Source organism: Salvelinus alpinus, chromosome 5, assembly GCF_045679555.1.
Source record: "Salvelinus alpinus chromosome 5, SLU_Salpinus.1, whole genome shotgun sequence".
Taxonomy (NCBI): domain Eukaryota; kingdom Metazoa; phylum Chordata; class Actinopteri; order Salmoniformes; family Salmonidae; genus Salvelinus; species Salvelinus alpinus.
The window spans coordinates 80,078,178-80,096,847 of record NC_092090.1 but is presented as its reverse complement, the minus strand read 5'-3'; the positions used below and the strand labels follow the sequence as shown (position 1 = coordinate 80,096,847).

The 18,670-nt window shown below is 46.1% G+C and overlaps 2 protein-coding genes across 10 annotated transcripts in view; one reads left to right on the top strand and one right to left on the bottom strand.

The window, feature by feature from the left end:
- The window catches only part of LOC139576951 (phosphatidylinositol-3,5-bisphosphate 3-phosphatase MTMR3-like), a 28,054-nt gene extending 26,969 nt beyond the window's left edge, over nt 1-1,085 (top strand). For 2 of the 3 annotated variants that reach the window (XM_071403584.1, XM_071403585.1), the window contains 2 exons: nt 123-149; nt 770-1,085. In XM_071403584.1, the coding sequence (XP_071259685.1) occupies nt 123-149; nt 770-947 (205 nt within the window). In that variant the 3' untranslated portion in view covers nt 948-1,085. The remainder of the gene's footprint in view (nt 1-122; nt 150-769) is intronic. The other variant, XM_071403586.1, reaches the window with a different exon arrangement.
- A 3,002-nt stretch (nt 1,086-4,087) lies between these two features.
- LOC139576950 (citron rho-interacting kinase-like) overlaps nt 4,088-18,670 on the bottom strand; it is a 97,368-nt gene continuing 82,785 nt past the window's right edge. For all 7 annotated transcript variants that reach the window (XM_071403580.1, XM_071403578.1, XM_071403576.1 and 4 more), the window contains 11 exons: nt 10,658-10,738; nt 9,209-9,344; nt 8,947-9,086; nt 8,730-8,822; nt 8,389-8,497; nt 8,040-8,168; nt 7,759-7,839; nt 7,529-7,607; nt 7,021-7,194; nt 6,339-6,630; nt 4,088-6,172 (listed from right to left, as the gene is read on the bottom strand). In XM_071403580.1, coding sequence (XP_071259681.1) covers nt 6,149-6,172; nt 6,339-6,630; nt 7,021-7,194; nt 7,529-7,607; nt 7,759-7,839; nt 8,040-8,168; nt 8,389-8,497; nt 8,730-8,822; nt 8,947-9,086; nt 9,209-9,344; nt 10,658-10,738 — 1,338 coding nt within the window. In that variant the 3' untranslated portion in view covers nt 4,088-6,148. The remainder of the gene's footprint in view (nt 6,173-6,338; nt 6,631-7,020; nt 7,195-7,528; nt 7,608-7,758; nt 7,840-8,039; nt 8,169-8,388; nt 8,498-8,729; nt 8,823-8,946; nt 9,087-9,208; nt 9,345-10,657; nt 10,739-18,670) is intronic.

The following is an 18,670-nucleotide window of genomic DNA, read 5'->3' as shown; positions in this document are numbered from 1 at the left end:
GTGATAGGGAGAGATGTTGTCTGTATTAGCAGTGTAGACTAGATGAGAGAGCAGTGTTTGTGAGTCTGGTCTGGGCCACACTGATGGTTGCTCTTGTCCATTCTGTACCCTCTCCTCCACAGTGACAGGGAGCCTGTCCAAGAGGTCTGGTGAGATACGGCTTCACTGTCCCCTCTCTCCCCTCTCTCCTACCGTCCCGCTAATCCTGCATTGCTCCACCTTTTTGGTTGACTTCATCCTAACCTAACCCACCCCTTACCTATTGTAAAACCACCCCGCTCAGACACTTTATTTTGGCAGCATTCTCCTTAAGAAAGTCAGATGGCTCTCACATGACCGTGATGGCCATCTCCTGTCTGGTCATTTGTCATGTGGAAGGTATGAGCATGAAGCTGAGAATGGCTGGCAGTTGTCTGCAAATATGTATTAACAACACATCTGTTTTTCATGGCAGTGCAAGGGGTGCATTTAGTGATTGGGCTATAGGGGAAGTTTTGGTTTTCAGTCCTTTCGCCAATACTTCCACCTGGAAATGTCTAATCAGTGACCAAAGTGTTGAGCCACTAGTCTGAAAACATACAGGACCATGTCAGGTTTTCTTATCGGGGTGTCAATATAACAACTTATGATGAGTATAAAGATTGTGCCCTACATATTAAATCAAAGGGTCTTACTTCTAATTGCTGCATGAAATTTTCTCTCATATCCACTAAACAGCCCCTCTGTGATGGAGACTGAACCTGTGCTGTCTCACTGTCTCCCCCTGTAGGAACTGTGGGAATGTATTCTGTGCCAGCTGCTGCGACCAGAAGATACCTGTGCCAAGCCAGCAGCTGTTTGAGCCCACCCGTGTTTGTAAGACCTGCTACGGCAGCCTCCAGATCAATACAGCTCCCAATCCCATGGAACTGGAGCTGGAAGAACCCATCACAGCCAGCTCCAACTAGGGCCCTGGGAGGGGCTAGGCCGAGCCCCCCAGCCAATACTCAGCTAGCCACTGACACAGTCAGGCACACTACTGATGAGCTCAGGAGCTGCAGAATGTCCCATGTACGTGTGTGCTGCAAAATATGGATTTTCATGTATATAGGTCTGCAATGCCAGATGTAGTGGAGGAGGTGAACAAGGTGTTTTTGCTAGATGCTAAGCACTTTGCTAAGCATGGTGGTTATGCACAGGAATGGATGAAAGGAAAGATTGACGGAAGGGTGTGTGTGACAACACACAGAGGACTGCTGGTAGTGTTTGTCGACGTGGTGTAGGACTGGGACAGCGATAGAGCAAGGATAGCCTGTTTGGTCCCACTGTCCTGTTTGGTCCCGCTGTCCAGGAGAGGGTCATCTCCGAATGATGCTGTAAAGTCTTCTTGAGGGCTTGTTCATCTTCTTTTCTTTTTTTTTACCCACTTCTAGTTCTTACAGGAGTGGTAGCATCATCCATCCCCTGGGGACTTTTCTGTTGGACAGTGGCGAGATTTGGGACAGAATGGAAGAACAGCTCCAGTGCTTCAGAAACCACTTCTAGTGTCCAGAATAGGGCTGGACTGTGTTGGCACGGCCTTCCATTGACTTCTGGGGAACACCTGGATGAACTTGGGCAGAATTTCAACTTGAGTTATGTGTCTGAAGTTAGGACTCTGCCCTAAGCAGGGAGGGTATTTGGGAGTTACTGAGATCTAACAAGTGTTAGTTTTTGAATTGCATCAAAGTATGAATCCTCTCCTAGCTGGTTCCATTTTGCAACTCTCTTGGCATGAATAGGTGCCACACACTAATGGTAGACGATGTAGATAATGTTGACAGCTGGTATTATGACAGAGCTTCTGAACCAATGCCGCGTTCAAAACGACTGGGAACTCAGATCAATCATGTCAGTGATCGTCAGGTCCGAAAGTCGGAGCTCTAGAAAGAGGCCTGAATGCCCAAGTTGGAATTCCGAGTTGGATGACTGTTCACACAGATTTTTCCCGGTCGGAGCTCGTTTTTTCACAAGTTTCCAGTTGTTTTGAACGGCATAAATTTAATTTGGCGTTGTCACTTGTTTTCAGAGACCTAAATAAGCTCGAGGAGAGGCTGTGGAAATGCATTTATTTACTCTGCCTTCATGCCCATCACTTCAAATTAGGATGACCCCCCCAATTTACCCAGCAGGCACTTGGAGCATGGTGGCACTGAAGTGGACATGACATCACGTTCAATCCATCACAACCAGGGTTTAATAGGAAGTGGTGTAATGGTTGTCATGGGGACACTAAGGGATGTGCTTTAGTCATGTTTCTGTATCAGTTTCCCCCTGTGATGACAAACTCATTTACCAATGTGTCCTCGTCTGCAGGATGGGGGAATTATTACCCAACACTGACTGCTAATTTAGTAACTAAATTCCTTGCTATTAGTTGAACATAATGAAACAGCCCTAAAATATTTAGTTGAGAGTCATACATGCATCACAATCTTTTCCTTTGAACATCCTCATAACCACCATTGCGTCATGTCCTATATAAACCGAGGAAGTGCTGGATAGTACAAGGGGATGAAATGTCTAGTACTGTGTCTCTGTGGAACATCCAGTGACACTAGAGGGTGTTGTTGTTAGCTGGTTAGCTCGGTTTTCTCCAGCTGAATTGAGAAGTCACTTATTTCATCTCTCTTCAATAAACTCCTCTCAGATACATTTTTGTAACATAAATAATATATTCAGATAAGTATATAGCGTTTAAGAAACGATGTATAGAAGAATCCTTTTAGAGTGGCTCACCAAATTAGTCACCATAAACCTTTTCATTTGTATCTTTTTGCTGATTGCAGAAAAAAACGATACTTTCAACTTGTTGGAAACAGGAATCTATTTTTTTTTTGAAGCGGGTATGTTCCTGTTTTGATGCTGCAGTGGTTTTCCATTTTATTGCTATCAGTACCTTTTTCATTATTTATTGATGTTTTATTCTTGAATTGCTGTCTCAAATTTAGACAATTCCATTGCCACAGGATAATCAGTGTTTATCAGTAGTGGATCTTAAGGGCCGTGAGAGAAGATGGCCCAAATCAATGAGATTCCCATGCACTGACAGAATGGTGGTCAGAAACAACAACCTATACTATACCCCCACCTCCCACTCACATACGGTCACACATACCCCACTCATATACAGTACATGTACACACTACCTCTACCATACAGACAGGAGCTCCACACACTCATACATGCACACAGATATTCTCACTGCGCTTGTAGTAGTTGATATTTGCTTTTCAGATGTTCGCCATCAATATTGGCCTTTTGTTATTAATGATTTTTGGGTTTTACGAGCATTAAATGTACAAATACAACCCTATACTATGTCCAAAATGATATCCTTCAAGACTGCCAATCATTAATAATGCCACTTGTCGTACTAGCAGGACACAAATGAATCACAGGATTTCAGCAATTGTTATTATTCACAACTCTCTATCTGATCAGCAGACTGTGTGAAAGAGCCATGTATAGTTTGGACTGCCATCTTGTAAACCATCTGAGGGCTTAGACCAAACTCTTGACTGTTGATCTCTTTCAATGACCCCCTGAATAGCTTATACTGTGTACATTTCAATGGTTGGACTAAGTAGTCCATAGCTTCAGATCTCAAAGCCATGTGGGTCTTTCTGGTCATAATTTCCCAAACTGAGGTTTGACATTGAGGGCTAAATTAGGTCCAGAGTAATGCTCCTTTAGACACTCATTTACTTCTGGCTTCCATTAGTGTCCCTGTCGCACTCTGGCATGGCGAGGCTAGAGGCTGTAGGGCAGTTTCACCGTTACAGGCACGATGAGGGGCAGCAAACTTGGCTAACAATCCATGAATGCGAATTAGAAAAAAAAGTGGCATTGTTTTGCACAGCATTTCAGTTAAAGTAGACACTGTCACAGTAATACATCAAACAATAAAGCTGAAAATGAGTCTGTTCTATTCAGTATTATGTCACCCACAGAAGGACTCCCATGAGGGATGAGCCTGTTTTTCTTTTGGTGCTGTTGTGGGGCATAGCTGGATATGATGATGGGAGTATGTGGAGGGGTTGGATTTACACATTGTCTGTCTGGAGGAGCCCTTACACTTCGTCCAGTTGTTTTTTTTTGAGTTATTTTGATCTTCTTTGGCTTTCATTTCTCTTCCCTCGTGTGATTTAAGAAGCTGCCCATCACGTAGTTCCACATAGGAGGCATCCCTGCAATGGCCCAAGAATCCGGTGTAAATGCAAGTGTTTCCGAGCAAGCGTGTGTCTGTATGTCAGAGGGAAACTGGTGCCAAGCACTTCTTATACAGGTCTCTAACAAAGCAGTGGAGTCTATTATGAGCCGTCTCTCCTCAGCAATGGCCCGACCAGCGAAAATGGAATGGCATCAAATGCATGGAAACCATGTGTTTAATCTATTTGATACTATTCCCGCTCCAGCTATTACCATGAGCCCGTCCTCCCCAATTAAATTGCCACCAACCTGTGTAATAAAGGGATAACTACTGTGCTTTTGATTTGTTTTCCTCCTTCACCATTATCCTTAACAAGCACTTTCAACCTTCTCATGTCTCGTCGGTCAAAGAGGACTTTGTAGCTGTTTCCTGTAACAGGACATAGCAGTTTCTTGTAACAAGTGCTCTTTTTGTTTAGTATGTTTATTTTGTTTTGTTGAATTTACTTTAAAGAGCATTACATTGATGTAGAATTAAAGGAAAATAAAGTGGGCTATTTCCATGTGTTATTTGCTAGCCGGAATAGTTTCTCATGCAAAATGAAAATGATATGTAAGATGTATGGTACAAAAAAAGGACATATCTTGACACATTGCCAGGGTAGCTCAATCATCTTTAATGTATGTACAAAAATTAAGAAAAACCTTTAGTTGTCTTGCAACAATGTATACTTATTGAAAACAAGTTCATGTGAATACATGACAGAAAAACACAAACCAAAAATCAAGGTTAAAAAAAAGAAACTGCTGCTCTGAATTACTCATGCTCTTCTGATGTGACAAATGTCTTATTTTATCAATTGAAAAAGAAGCGATAATAGTGACGAACCCTGACGATTACTGGACTTCATAGTTAGTTCACTGCACAGAAGTAAGAACAGGACATCTGTACCATAATAAGCAGCTGCAGGCAGCAGACTAATGGTCAGCCATTTCCACTGCCTGCTGTTTCAAATCAAAGACAAAGTTTATAGGCGTATTATTCATCTTAGGTATATTTAATACAAGGAACACTTGTAGCCTAACATTTATTTTGTCCATTAGTATGGTAAGACAATAACTGTTATTAAGCAATCATATGCAATTAGATATCAAAGTCCATTTAATCAAAAAGAAGACTGGTCATGTAGAAACAATGAATTTGGAATCCTGCACAGTTAGGGCTCTATTCAGTCTTTAAAGCTGAAGCGTTACAGATTCCGTGATAGAAATGTAAAGGTGATTTCAGGTTGAGCCGACATGCAGCGTTTACCGTGAATGCAGTCTGCTAAACCACTAACATTGCTTATAAATTTCAATCATGCTGTAAAGCTGAATTTCTGCGATGCAGATTGAATAGAGCCCTTAATCTCAAGTACAAAGTGAAAAGCTCATGAGTATTGCCTTCTCGGAACCCATATTATTTGTACAGTACATGGGTGATTAAATGTTGGCACATTGACCGTCCATAGAAAAGCAAAAATTACAGTATTGTATCTGGGATGATGAAGATGAGATTTTGAGATTAGATTTCTCTCCCTGCAACATCATTAGAAACATGTCCTTAAAAAATATAGACTTGGCTTTACCAGCCTACTATTCCCTTTTCGCTATAAAAACTGGAACAATATTTACAACTTTGATTTTAGTACTTATAAAGGTTTATATCCTCGACCCATTAGATCCACAGGGGTTCCCTGCTAATGCTGCTCTGTTGAACAACTATCTGCCATAGGACCATAGCAATGAATACACATATCAGAAAGGGGAAGATTGTCAAAGGAAATTTCCCCAGTGCAATAGTGTGTTGGCAAATGAATCCAGATTGCACTATATACAGGCGATGGGTTTTCTGGTTGGTCACCCTTAGATGGCATAACCATGTGCAGAGTGGACAAAGGGTCACACAGCTCCTCTCCAAAACCTCTCCTTGTGTTACTCACACAGACGACTGGTCCCACACCTAAAATACAGAGATAGATAGCCATAGAAACTCGGTCACAGAAGATCAACTCTACTCATATGTAGTACTGCACTATTGAGTGTGCCAGCTTCACAATCAATCATAAAAAAAATTGGGCAGTCGATGTAATCGAGATATAATTCCTAGTGTGGCTGTGTAACTGTACCTTGTTGACGGGGGTGAGCTGTGTGCGGCGGTCAGAGCCGGTGTGGAGACGTTGGCGGTCATCAAACCTCCCAGGGGACCTCTCTCTACGGCTGTCCAGTCTGGGGCCTGGGGACTTCTCTCTGTCCAGGGGGCGCGCCGGGGACTTGTCACGCCGGAACTCAGTGCGGCCCTCCCGGAAGCGGTGTGGTGTGCTGGGCTCACGGTGAAGCCCCTCATGGCCGCTAGGGGCCGAGGCCAGACGCTTGGAGATGTGCTCTGTGTATGTAGGTGGTCCTCTCTTACTGGGGCTGCTGTAGATGCCAGAGCAGAAGACAAATGTATGGAGACAAATAGGCTGTTGTTGTTTCAGCTCAAATGAGACAAAAGTCAGATCGATAAAACCATGAATACAGATTTAGGCTTTAATTGAAACAATAACTAATGACTAAAACAATACCAATGGCTAAAATATATTTGGCTGCCAAGCTTTGCTAAGTATCAGCAATGAAAACTCAAAACAGTAGGTGGCACTGTATACCCTTCCAACATTTAGCATTAGACTTGTAACCCAGTGTATCTAGTTTCCTTTGTTTACTTGTATGTGCAAGTACTACCCTTCACCATAGAAGTAGTTGATGGTACAGTAGTTCAGGGCCATTAGCTAAAGGTTTGGGGTCTAGAACATGACAGTGAGAGCTCACCCGCGGCTAGAGCCGGTCCTCTGCAACTCCCCAGACTCCCTGACCAGGTTGCCCTTGCAGCAGATGACCCGCAGCTTGTTCTGGTAGGAGGAGGCCAGGTAGATGGCCCCAGAAGAGATGGCTGGACCCAGGTAACGGGGGTTAGGGATGTCTAGGTGGGCTAGCACTGGAGGGCTACACACAGGTACATAGAGAGGCAGGGTTAGGATTAAGTCTGGAAATACACTACCCAGCATTCAATTCAGTGAGTTGAGAGGAAGTAATAACATCATGCTTAATGGCCTACTGGACAAATAAATCAATAACTTCTGCCATTTAGCACAATGGATGAATAGAACAATTAGCATCAGACAGGGAATATTATTGGAGATAATTTCTCTATTATTGTACTATGTGTTATTCTCAATGTGTCTTATTGATTGTGGTTGCATACTCAGATGAATACTGATGCATTTGTCATAATCAAGTTCTTATTGTGTAAGTTCGTATTTCAGTCGTTTTCCTTTACCCAAGTGCAGCATGTCCCTGAACCTCGATCACATCCAAAGAGTTAAAATATGTCACAAACAGGTAGGGCTCTCTGTAAGCTGTGCAAGACCGAGAGGGAAAGGGTTACATTACAAAAGGCATGGCATACACATTCGTAGCATGTTATGACAATATTGCGTCAAATCCACCACAACGTATACCACTTTGTTAGAAGTGTACTGTATGAAGACAAAGCTTTTCTATACACACCGAAGGCCAGGGGCAGACGGCTCCATTTGATCTCTTCAGTGCGGCTCCTTCGTCCATATGCGTCCACAAACACTCCAAACTCTGTGACAGAACAATAGTGTAGATGAATGTACCTTGGAATGTTTTACAATCATTCTGTGGGCAATATACAGTACATAGGTTGTGTGTGGGAAATACAACACAAACAATTTCTTCCAATATGTACAGTAAAACAGGAAATACAATATCACAGATTGTTAAGATACATTTATTTAAATTGCAAATGTCAAGGCCGATCTCACCATGGAAGCAGAGCAGGTACTCCTCCTTCTGCAGAGTGCTGGTGACCTGCATTATGGAGATGGGGAAGCTGTGGCAGGAGGAAGCAAACACTGCCGAGGCCAGAGACACGTCCTTCTTATCCAGGAACTCTACAGGGGCGACACAGAGTACAACACGCTCTCTGTCACAGATAAAGAAATGTAATGGAAATGATTTCGTGGCATCAACCTTTAAAATGTGCAGTTGAGTGGCTAATTTACATGTAGCACTTTTGGATTGGCAACATTACATTTTTTGGTACACATGAGTTCCAGTGGGTTTACTGAGAAACTGTACAGTAAAAAAAACGACTCCAAAAAGCCCACTAACCCTCCAGACCATACTGCTTCATCTCAACCTCATAGAACTTGTTGGTGCCGATGATGATGCTGTAGCTGGTCAGGTGGAGGCAGCTGCAGGGCTCCAGAGTCTCTATCTCCTGATAGAGGGGTGGAGGAAGGAGGGCGTTAGGGGACTACCGAGGGAATACAACTGATTAACTGATAGGAGGAACAGATTTTCTTCAGCTACAGTTCAATATAAATGAGGTGCATGTCTAGTCACTGTGAGCTCTCTTGAGGGTTAATTAAATGTCCTCTGTAACCAGAAAATGATGTGTTTATCATTCCATCTGATTATTTGTGTGTAGTGCACATTGAGGTGATACTCACCTTGCGAATGCAGAACTTGTTGAGGTTATCATTGTAACGCAGAATTGTAATCTTGTTAGGCATTGCAGCACAGATACAAGGCCCATTATCTATCTGTAGATAGACAAATCCACAACATCAGCCACACAGCTAGCATAAGGGATAAACATTTCTTCTGCCAAGGGATAACCAACTGAAACAATGTCCCCAAACCATTGAAAACCAGTGAAAACCTTACTCTGCCTGCAGAGAAGAGGTGGCATCCCTTGACCGTCTCAAAGATAAATGGTTCCAGTTCAGACTGGGCAGGCAGGTGGGACTGGGCCAGAGACTGCTTCACCTTTTTAATCTCCACCAGACACAGCGCCCTCTCATCCCCTACAGGACAAACACAGACATTACACCTATATTAAATTCAGTCTGACTGACAAATAAGTTAGACAGTAGTAGACTATGTATATGTGCTGTTATCACTCGTGGAGTCAAGTCGGCTGTCTCACCAACAATCATCAGCAGCTTTTCATGTTCTTTCATGATGTGGATCTGGAAGACGGAGCCCAGGCCAGGGATGTGGGTCAGGGAGTTCTTGATCAGATTCAGGGCGTACAGACCCTCCTCAGAGCCCACTAACACTATCTGTGGGAGGGGAGAGACCAGACTCACATCACTGATAGTGTGGCACTACATGAAGTGCATATACAGTACCAGTCAAAGGTTTGGACACACTTACTCATTCCAGGGTTTTTCTTTATTTTTACTGATTTTTACATTGGAATTATGGAATTATGTAGTAACTTAAAAAGTGTTAAACAAATCAAAATATATTTTATATTGGAGATTCTTCAAAGTAGCCACTCTCTGCCTTGATGACAGCTACAGTTGAAGTCGGAAGTTTACATACACTTAGGTTGAAGTCATTCAAACTAGTTTTTCAACCACTCCACACATTTCTTGTTAACAAACTATAGTTTTGGAAAGTCGGTTAGGACATCTACTTTGTGCATGACAATTATTTACAGATTATTTCACTTATAATTCACTGTATCATAATTCCAGTGGGTCAGAAGTTTACATACACTAAGTTGACTGTGCCTTTAAACAGCTTGAAAAATTCCAGAAGCTTTAGAAGCTTCTGATAGTCTAATTGACCACATTTGAGTCAATTGGAGGTGTACCTGTGGATATATTTCAATGCCTACCTTCAAACTCTTAAGGACAACAAAGTCAAGGTATTTTAGTGGCCATCACAAAGCCCTGACCTCATCCTATAGAAAATTTGTGGGCAGAACTGAAAAAGCGTGTGCGAGCAAGGAGGCCACTCAACTTATCCTCTGCAGCAGAGGTAACTCTGAGGGGTCTTCCTTTCCTGTGGCGGTCCTCATGAGAGCCAATTTCATCATAGCGCTTGATGGTTTTTGTGACTGCACTTGAAAAAACGTTTAAAGTTATTGAGCTTACTTGAGCTGTTATTGCCATAATATGGACTTGGTATTTTACCAAATAGGGCTATCTTCTGTATACCACCCCTACCTTGTCACAGTAAGGCTCAAACGCATTAAGAAGGAAAGAAATTCCACAAATTAACAAGGCACACCTGTTAATTGAAATGCATTCCAGGTGACTACCTCATGGATCTGGTTGAGAGAATGCCAAGTGTGTGCAAAGCTGTCATCAAGGCAAAGGGTTGCTACTTTGAAGAATATATTTTGATTTGTTTAACACTTTCTGGTTACTACATGATTCCATGTGTTATCTCATAGTTCTGATGTCTTCATTATTATTCTCCAATGTAGAAAGTATTAAAAATAAAGAAAAATCCTGGAATGAGTAGGTGTGTCCAAACTTTTGACTGGTACTGTATGTTAACAACACAGGGAAGAAACTAATCTATCCATAACACTCAATGGCTGGTTGGCTGTTTCCCACTATATGCTTGCCATCTATATTACCTGGTCTGTGAGGGGGAGTGTACAGTTGATGTCAAGTCTGTCATCACCCTCCAGCTTCAGCAGAGAGTTCCCCAGCAGTTTCTGGTGGAAGGGGGAGAAAAACAAAGGGTCAGGAGGCTTAGCTTCAGTAAAGTCGGGAATCTGTCAGGGTTTGTATAGGAACAGAGAAAGAGGGGGTCTATGTGCAGGTAGGTTGGGGTGGAGACAGTGTATTAAAGAGAGACAGTGTGTTATGGCAGAGTGAACAGGGGGTAGAGAGACAGTGTATCCTGGCAGAGTGAACAGAGGGCAGAGAGACAGTGTATTCTGGCAGAGTGAACAGGGGGTAGAGAGACAGTGTATCCTGGCAGAGTGAACAGGGGGTAGAGAGACAGTGTATTCTAGCAGTGAACAGGGGGCAGAGAGACAGTGTATTCTGGCAGAGTGAACAGGGGGCAGAGAGACAGTGTATTCTGGCAGAATGAACAGGGGGTAGAGAGACAGTGTATTCTAGCAGAGTGAACAGGGGGTAGAGAGACAGTGTATTCTGGCAGAGTGAACAGGGGGCAGAGAGACAGTGTATTCTGGCAGAGTGAACAGGGGGTAGAGAGACAGTGTATTCTGGCAGAGTGAACAGGGGGTAGAGAGACAGTGTATTCTGGCAGAGTGAACAGGGGGCAGAGAGACAGTGTATTCTGGCAGAGTGAACAGGGGGTAGAGAGACAGTGTATTCTGGCAGAGTGAACAGGGGGTAGAGAGACAGTGTATTCTGGCAGAGTGAACAGGGGGTAGAGAGACAGTGTATTCTGGCAGAGTGAACAGGGGGCAGAGAGACAGTGTATTCTGGCAGAGTGAACAGGGGGTAGAGAGACAGTGTATTCTGGCAGAGTGAACAGGGGGTAGAGAGACAGTGTATTCTGGCAGAGTGAACAGGGGGTAGAGAGACAGTGTATTCTGAGCAGAGTGAACAGGGGGCAGAGAGACAGTGTATTCTGGCAGAGTGAACAGGGGGTAGAGAGACAGTGTATTCTAGCAGAGTGAACAGGGGGTAGAGAGACAGTGTATTCTGGCAGAGTGAACAGGGGGTAGAGAGACAGTGTATTCTGACAGAGTGAACAGGGGGTAGAGAGACAGTGTATTCTAGCAGAGTGAACAGGGGAAAGAGAGACAGTGTATTCTAGCAGAGTGAACAGGGGAAAGAGAGGCAGTGTATTCTGGCAGAGTGAACAGGGGGCAGAGAGACAGTGTATTCTGGCAGAGTGAACAGGGGGTAGAGAGACAGTGTATTCTGGCAGAGTGAACAGGGGATAGAGAGACAGTGTATTCTGGCAGAGTGAACAGGGGATAGAGAGACAGTGTATTCTGGCAGAGTGAACAGGGGAAAGAGAGGCAGTGTATTCTGGCAGAGTGAACAGGGGGTAGAGAGACAGTGTATTCTGGCAGAGTGAACAGGGGGCAGAGAGACAGTGTATTCTGGCAGAGTGAACAGGGGGAAGAGAGACAGTGTATTCTGGCAGAGTGAACAGGGGGTAGAGAGACAGTGTATTCTGACAGAGTGAACAGGGGGTAGAGAGACAGTGTATTCTGGCAGAGTGAACAGGGGGTAGAGAGACAGTGTATTCTGGCAGAGTGAACAGGGGGTAGAGAGACAGTGTATTCTGGCAGAGTGAACAGGGGGTAGAGAGACAGTGTATTCTGGCAGAGTGAACAGGGGGTAGAGAGACAGTGTATTCTGGCAGAGTGAACAGGGGGTAGAGAGACAGTGTATCCTGGCAGAGTGAACAGGGGGTAGAGAGACAGTGTATTCTGGCAGAGTGAACAGGGGGCAGAGAGACAGTGTATTCTGGCAGAGTGAACAGGGGGTAGAGAGACAGTGTATTCTGGCAGAGTGAACAGGGGGTAGAGAGACAGTGTATTCTGGCAGAGTGAACAGGGGGTAGAGAGACAGTGTATTCTGGCAGAGTGAACAGGGGGTAGAGAGACAGTGTATTCTGGCAGAGTGAACAGGGGGCAGAGAGACAGTGTATTCTGGCAGAGTGAACAGGGGGTAGAGAGACAGTGTATCCTGGCAGAGTGAACAGGGGGTAGAGAGACAGTGTATTCTAGCAGTGAACAGGGGGCAGAGAGACAGTGTATTCTGGCAGAGTGAACAGGGGGCAGAGAGACAGTGTATTCTGGCAGAATGAACAGGGGGTAGAGAGACAGTGTATCCTGGCAGAGTGAACAGGGGGTAGAGAGACAGTGTATTCTGACAGAGTGAACAGGGGGTAGAGAGACAGTGTATTCTGGCAGAGTGAACAGGGGGCAGAGAGACAGTGTATTCTGGCAGAGTGAACAGGGGGTAGAGAGACAGTGTATTCTGGCAGAGTGAACAGGGGGTAGAGAGACAGTGTATTCTGGCAGAGTGAACAGGGGGTAGAGAGACAGTGTATTCTGACAGAGTGAACAGGGGGCAGAGAGACAGTGTATCCTGGCAGAGTGAACAGGGGGTAGAGAGACAGTGTATTCTAGCAGTGAACAGGGGGTAGAGAGACAGTGTATTCTAGCAGAGTGAACAGGGGGTAGAGAGACAGTGTATTCTGGCAGAGTGAACAGGGGGTAGAGAGACAGTGTATTCTAGCAGAGTGAACAGGGGGTAGAGAGACAGTGTATCCTGGCAGAGTGAACAGGGGGTAGAGAGACAGTGTATTCTAGCAGTGAACAGGGGGTAGAGAGACAGTGTATTCTAGCAGAGTGAACAGGGGGTAGAGAGACAGTGTATTCTGACAGAGTGAACAGGGGGTAGAGAGACAGTGTATTCTGGCAGAGTGAACAGGGGAAAGAGAGGCAGTGTATTCTGGCAGAGTGAACAGGGGGCAGAGAGACAGTGTATTCTGGCAGAGTGAACAGGGGGTAGAGAGACAGTGTATTCTGGCAGAGTGAACAGGGGGCAGAGAGACAGTGTATTCTGGCAGAGTGAACAGGGGGAAGAGAGACAGTGTATTCTGGCAGAGTGAACAGGGGGTAGAGAGACAGTGTATTCTGACAGAGTGAACAGGGGGTAGAGAGACAGTGTATTCTGGCAGAGTGAACAGGGGGTAGAGAGACAGTGTATTCTGGCAGAGTGAACAGGGGGTAGAGAGACAGTGTATTCTGGCAGAGTGAACAGGGGGTAGAGAGACAGTGTATCCTGGCAGAGTGAACAGGGGGTAGAGAGACAGTGTATTCTGGCAGAGTGAACAGGGGGTAGAGAGACAGTGTATTCTGGCAGAGTGAACAGGGGGTAGAGAGACAGTGTATTCTGGCAGAGTGAACAGGGGGTAGAGAGACAGTGTATTCTGGCAGAGTGAACAGGGGGTAGAGAGACAGTGTATTCTGGCAGAGTGAACAGGGGGTAGAGAGACAGTGTATCCTGGCAGAGTGAACAGGGGGTAGAGAGACAGTGTATTCTGACAGAGTGAACAGGGGGCAGAGAGACAGTGTATTCTGGCAGAGTGAACAGGGGGCAGAGAGACAGTGTATTCTGGCAGAGTGAACAGGGGGAAGAGAGACAGTGTATCCTGGCAGAGTGAACAGGGGGTAGAGAGACAGTGTATTCTAGCAGTGAACAGGGGGTAGAGAGACAGTGTATTCTAGCAGAGTGAACAGGGGGTAGAGAGACAGTGTATTCTGACAGAGTGAACAGGGGGTAGAGAGACAGTGTATTCTAGCAGAGTGAACAGGGGAAAGAGAGGCAGTGTATTCTGGCAGAGTGAACAGGGGGCAGAGAGACAGTGTATTCTGGCAGAGTGAACAGGGGGTAGAGAGACAGTGTATTCTGGCAGAGTGAACAGGGGATAGAGAGACAGTGTATTCTGGCAGAGTGAACAGGGGAAAGAGAGGCAGTGTATTCTGGCAGAGTGAACAGGGGGTAGAGAGACAGTGTATTCTGGCAGAGTGAACAGGGGGCAGAGAGACAGTGTATTCTGGCAGAGTGAACAGGGGGAAGAGAGACAGTGTATTCTGGCAGAGTGAACAGGGGGTAGAGAGACAGTGTATTCTGACAGAGTGAACAGGGGGTAGAGAGACAGTGTATTCTGGCAGAGTGAACAGGGGGTAGAGAGACAGTGTATTCTGGCAGAGTGAACAGGGGGTAGAGAGACAGTGTATTCTGGCAGAGTGAACAGGGGGTAGAGAGACAGTGTATTCTGGCAGAGTGAACAGGGGGTAGAGAGACAGTGTATTCTGGCAGAGTGAACAGGGGGTAGAGAGACAGTGTATCCTGGCAGAGTGAACAGGGGGTAGAGAGACAGTGTATTCTGGCAGAGTGAACAGGGGGCAGAGAGACAGTGTATTCTGGCAGAGTGAACAGGGGGTAGAGAGACAGTGTATTCTGGCAGAGTGAACAGGGGGTAGAGAGACAGTGTATTCTGGCAGAGTGAACAGGGGGTAGAGAGACAGTGTATTCTGGCAGAGTGAACAGGGGGTAGAGAGACAGTGTATTCTGGCAGAGTGAACAGGGGGCAGAGAGACAGTGTATTCTGGCAGAGTGAACAGGGGGCAGAGAGACAGTGTATTCTGGCAGAGTGAACAGGGGGTAGAGAGACAGTGTATCCTGGCAGAGTGAACAGGGGGTAGAGAGACAGTGTATTCTAGCAGATGAACAGGGGGCAGAGAGACAGTGTATTCTGGCAGAGTGAACAGGGGGCAGAGAGACAGTGTATTCTGGCAGAGTGAACAGGGGGTAGAGAGACAGTGTATCCTGGCAGAGTGAACAGGGGGTAGAGAGACAGTGTATTCTGACAGAGTGAACAGGGGGTAGAGAGACAGTGTATTCTGGCAGAGTGAACAGGGGGCAGAGAGACAGTGTATTCTGGCAGAGTGAACAGGGGGTAGAGAGACAGTGTATTCTGGCAGAGTGAACAGGGGGTAGAGAGACAGTGTATTCTGGCAGAGTGAACAGGGGGTAGAGAGACAGTGTATTCTGGCAGAGTGAACAGGGGGCAGAGAGACAGTGTATCCTGGCAGAATGAACAGGGGGTAGAGAGACAGTGTATTCTAGCAGTGAACAGGGGGTAGAGAGACAGTGTATTCTAGCAGAGTGAACAGGGGGTAGAGAGACAGTGTATTCTGACAGAGTGAACAGGGGGTAGAGAGACAGTGTATTCTAGCAGAGTGAACAGGGGAAAGAGAGGCAGTGTATTCTGGCAGAGTGAACAGGGGGCAGAGAGACAGTGTATTCTGGCAGAGTGAACAGGGGGTAGAGAGACAGTGTATTCTGGCAGAGTGAACAGGGGATAGAGAGACAGTGTATTCTGGCAGAGTGAACAGGGGAAAGAGAGGCAGTGTATTCTGGCAGAGTGAACAGGGGGTAGAGAGACAGTGTATTCTGGCAGAGTGAACAGGGGGCAGAGAGACAGTGTATTCTGGCAGAGTGAACAGGGGGAAGAGAGACAGTGTATTCTGGCAGAGTGAACAGGGGGTAGAGAGACAGTGTATTCTGGCAGAGTGAACAGGGGGTAGAGAGACAGTGTATCCTGGCAGAGTGAACAGGGGGTAGAGAGACAGTGTATTCTGGCAGAGTGAACAGGGGGTAGAGAGACAGTGTATTCTGGCAGAGTGAACAGGGGGTAGAGAGACAGTGTATTCTGGCAGAGTGAACAGGGGGTAGAGAGACAGTGTATTCTGGCAGAGTGAACAGGGGGTAGAGAGACAGTGTATTCTGGCAGAGTGAACAGGGGGTAGAGAGACAGTGTATCCTGGCAGAGTGAACAGGGGGTAGAGAGACAGTGTATTCTGGCAGAGTGAACAGGGGGCAGAGAGACAGTGTATTCTGGCAGAGTGAACAGGGGGTAGAGAGACAGTGTATTCTGGCAGAGTGAACAGGGGGTAGAGAGACAGTGTATTCTGGCAGAGTGAACAGGGGGTAGAGAGACAGTGTATTCTGGCAGAGTGAACAGGGGGTAGAGAGACAGTGTATCCTCGCAGAGTGAACAGGGGGTAGAGAGACAGTGTATTCTGGCAGAGTGAACAGGGGGCAGAGAGACAGTGTATCCTGGCAGAGTGAACAGGGGGTAGAGAGACAGTGTATTCTGGCAGAGTGAACAGGGGGTAGAGAGACAGTGTATTCTGGCAGAGTGAACAGGGGGTAGAGAGACAGTGTATTCTGGCAGAGTGAACAGGGGAAAGAGAGACAGTGTATTCTGGCAGAGTGAACAGGGGGTAGAGAGACAGTGTATTCTAGCAGTGAACAGGGGGTAGAGAGACAGTGTATCCTGGCAGAGTGAACAGGGGGTAGAGAGACAGTGTATTCTGACAGAGTGAACAGGGGGTAGAGAGACAGTGTATTCTGGCAGAGTGAACAGGGGGTAGAGAGACAGTGTATTCTGGCTGAGTGAACAGGGGGTAGAGAGACAGTGTATTCTGGCAGAGTGAACAGGGGGTAGAGAGACAGTGTATTCTGGCAGAGTGAACAGGGGGTAGAGAGACAGTGTATTCTGGCAGAGTGAACAGGGGGTAGAGAGACAGTGTATTCTGGCAGAGTGAACAGGGGGTAGAGAGACAGTGTATCCTGGCAGAGTGAACAGGGGGTAGAGAGACAGTGTATTCTGGCAGAGTGAACAGGGGGCAGAGAGACAGTGTATTCTGGCAGAGTGAACAGGGGGTAGAGAGACAGTGTATTCTGGCAGAGTGAACAGGGGGTAGAGAGACAGTGTATTCTGGCAGAGTGAACAGGGGGTAGAGAGACAGTGTATTCTGGCAGAGTGAACAGGGGGTAGAGAGACAGTGTATTCTAGCAGTGAACAGGGGGTAAAGAGACAGTGTATTCTAGCAGTGAACAGGGGGTAGAGAGACAGTGTATCCTGGCAGAGTGAACAGGGGGTAGAGAGACAGTGTATTCTGGCAGAGTGAACAGGGGGCAGAGAGACAGTGTATTCTAGCAGTGAACAGGGGGTAGAGAGACAGTGTATCCTGGCAGAGTGAACAGGGGGTAGAGAGACAGTGTATTCTGACAGAGTGAACAGGGGGTAGAGAGACAGTGTATTCTGGCAGAGTGAACAGGGGGTAGAGAGACAGTGTATTCTGGCTGAGTGAACAGGGGGTAGAGAGACAGTGTATTCTGGCTGAGTGAACAGGGGGTAGAGAGACAGTGTATTCTGGCAGAGTGAACAGGGGGTAGAGAGACAGTGTATTCTGGCAGAGTGAACAGGGGGTAGAGAGACAGTGTATTCTGGCAGAGTGAACAGGGGGTAGAGAGACAGTGTATTCTGGCAGAGTGAACAGGGGGTAGAGAGACAGTGTATCCTGGCAGAGTGAACAGGGGGTAGAGAGACAGTGTATTCTGGCAGAGTGAACAGGGGGCAGAGAGACAGTGTATTCTGGCTGAGTGAACAGGGGGTAGAGAGACAGTGTATTCTGGCTGAGTGAACAGGGGGTAGAGAGACAGTGTATTCTGGCAGAGTGAACAGGGGGTAGAGAGACAGTGTATCCTGGCAGAGTGAACAGGGGGTAGAGAGACAGTGTATTCTAGCAGAGTGAACAGGGGGTAGAGAGACAGTGTATTCTAGCAGAGTGAACAGGGGAAAGAGAGGCAGTGTATTCTGGCAGAGTGAACAGGGGGTAGAGAGACAGTGTATTCTGGCAGAGTGAACAGGGGGTAGAGAGACAGTGTATTCTGGCAGAGTGAACAGGGGGTAGAGAGACAGTGTATTCTGACAGAGTGAACAGGGGGTAGATAGAAGCTACAGGGTGGGAGAAGTGAAAGTTGATGGTACTACCAGACCACTTGTCCTGGCTACAGGAAGGCCTATCACATGCATAGGTCTGGTTATATCCCTGTAATAGGTTTGTGATGAGTCTATGTTCATTCATCTTGAAAGTTCAACACCTCACAGAAATCAGAAATCTAACATCTAAGTAAATCAATATTCAGCAAAAAGACTACCAAATGATCTAATCACAATACATCTAAGCAAAGATATTAAACAAAACACAATCATGTCTGATAGTTGCCAGGTGCTATAACAGTCAGACAATCACTTACAGTAAACACAACTTTGATATGACAATAGAGGA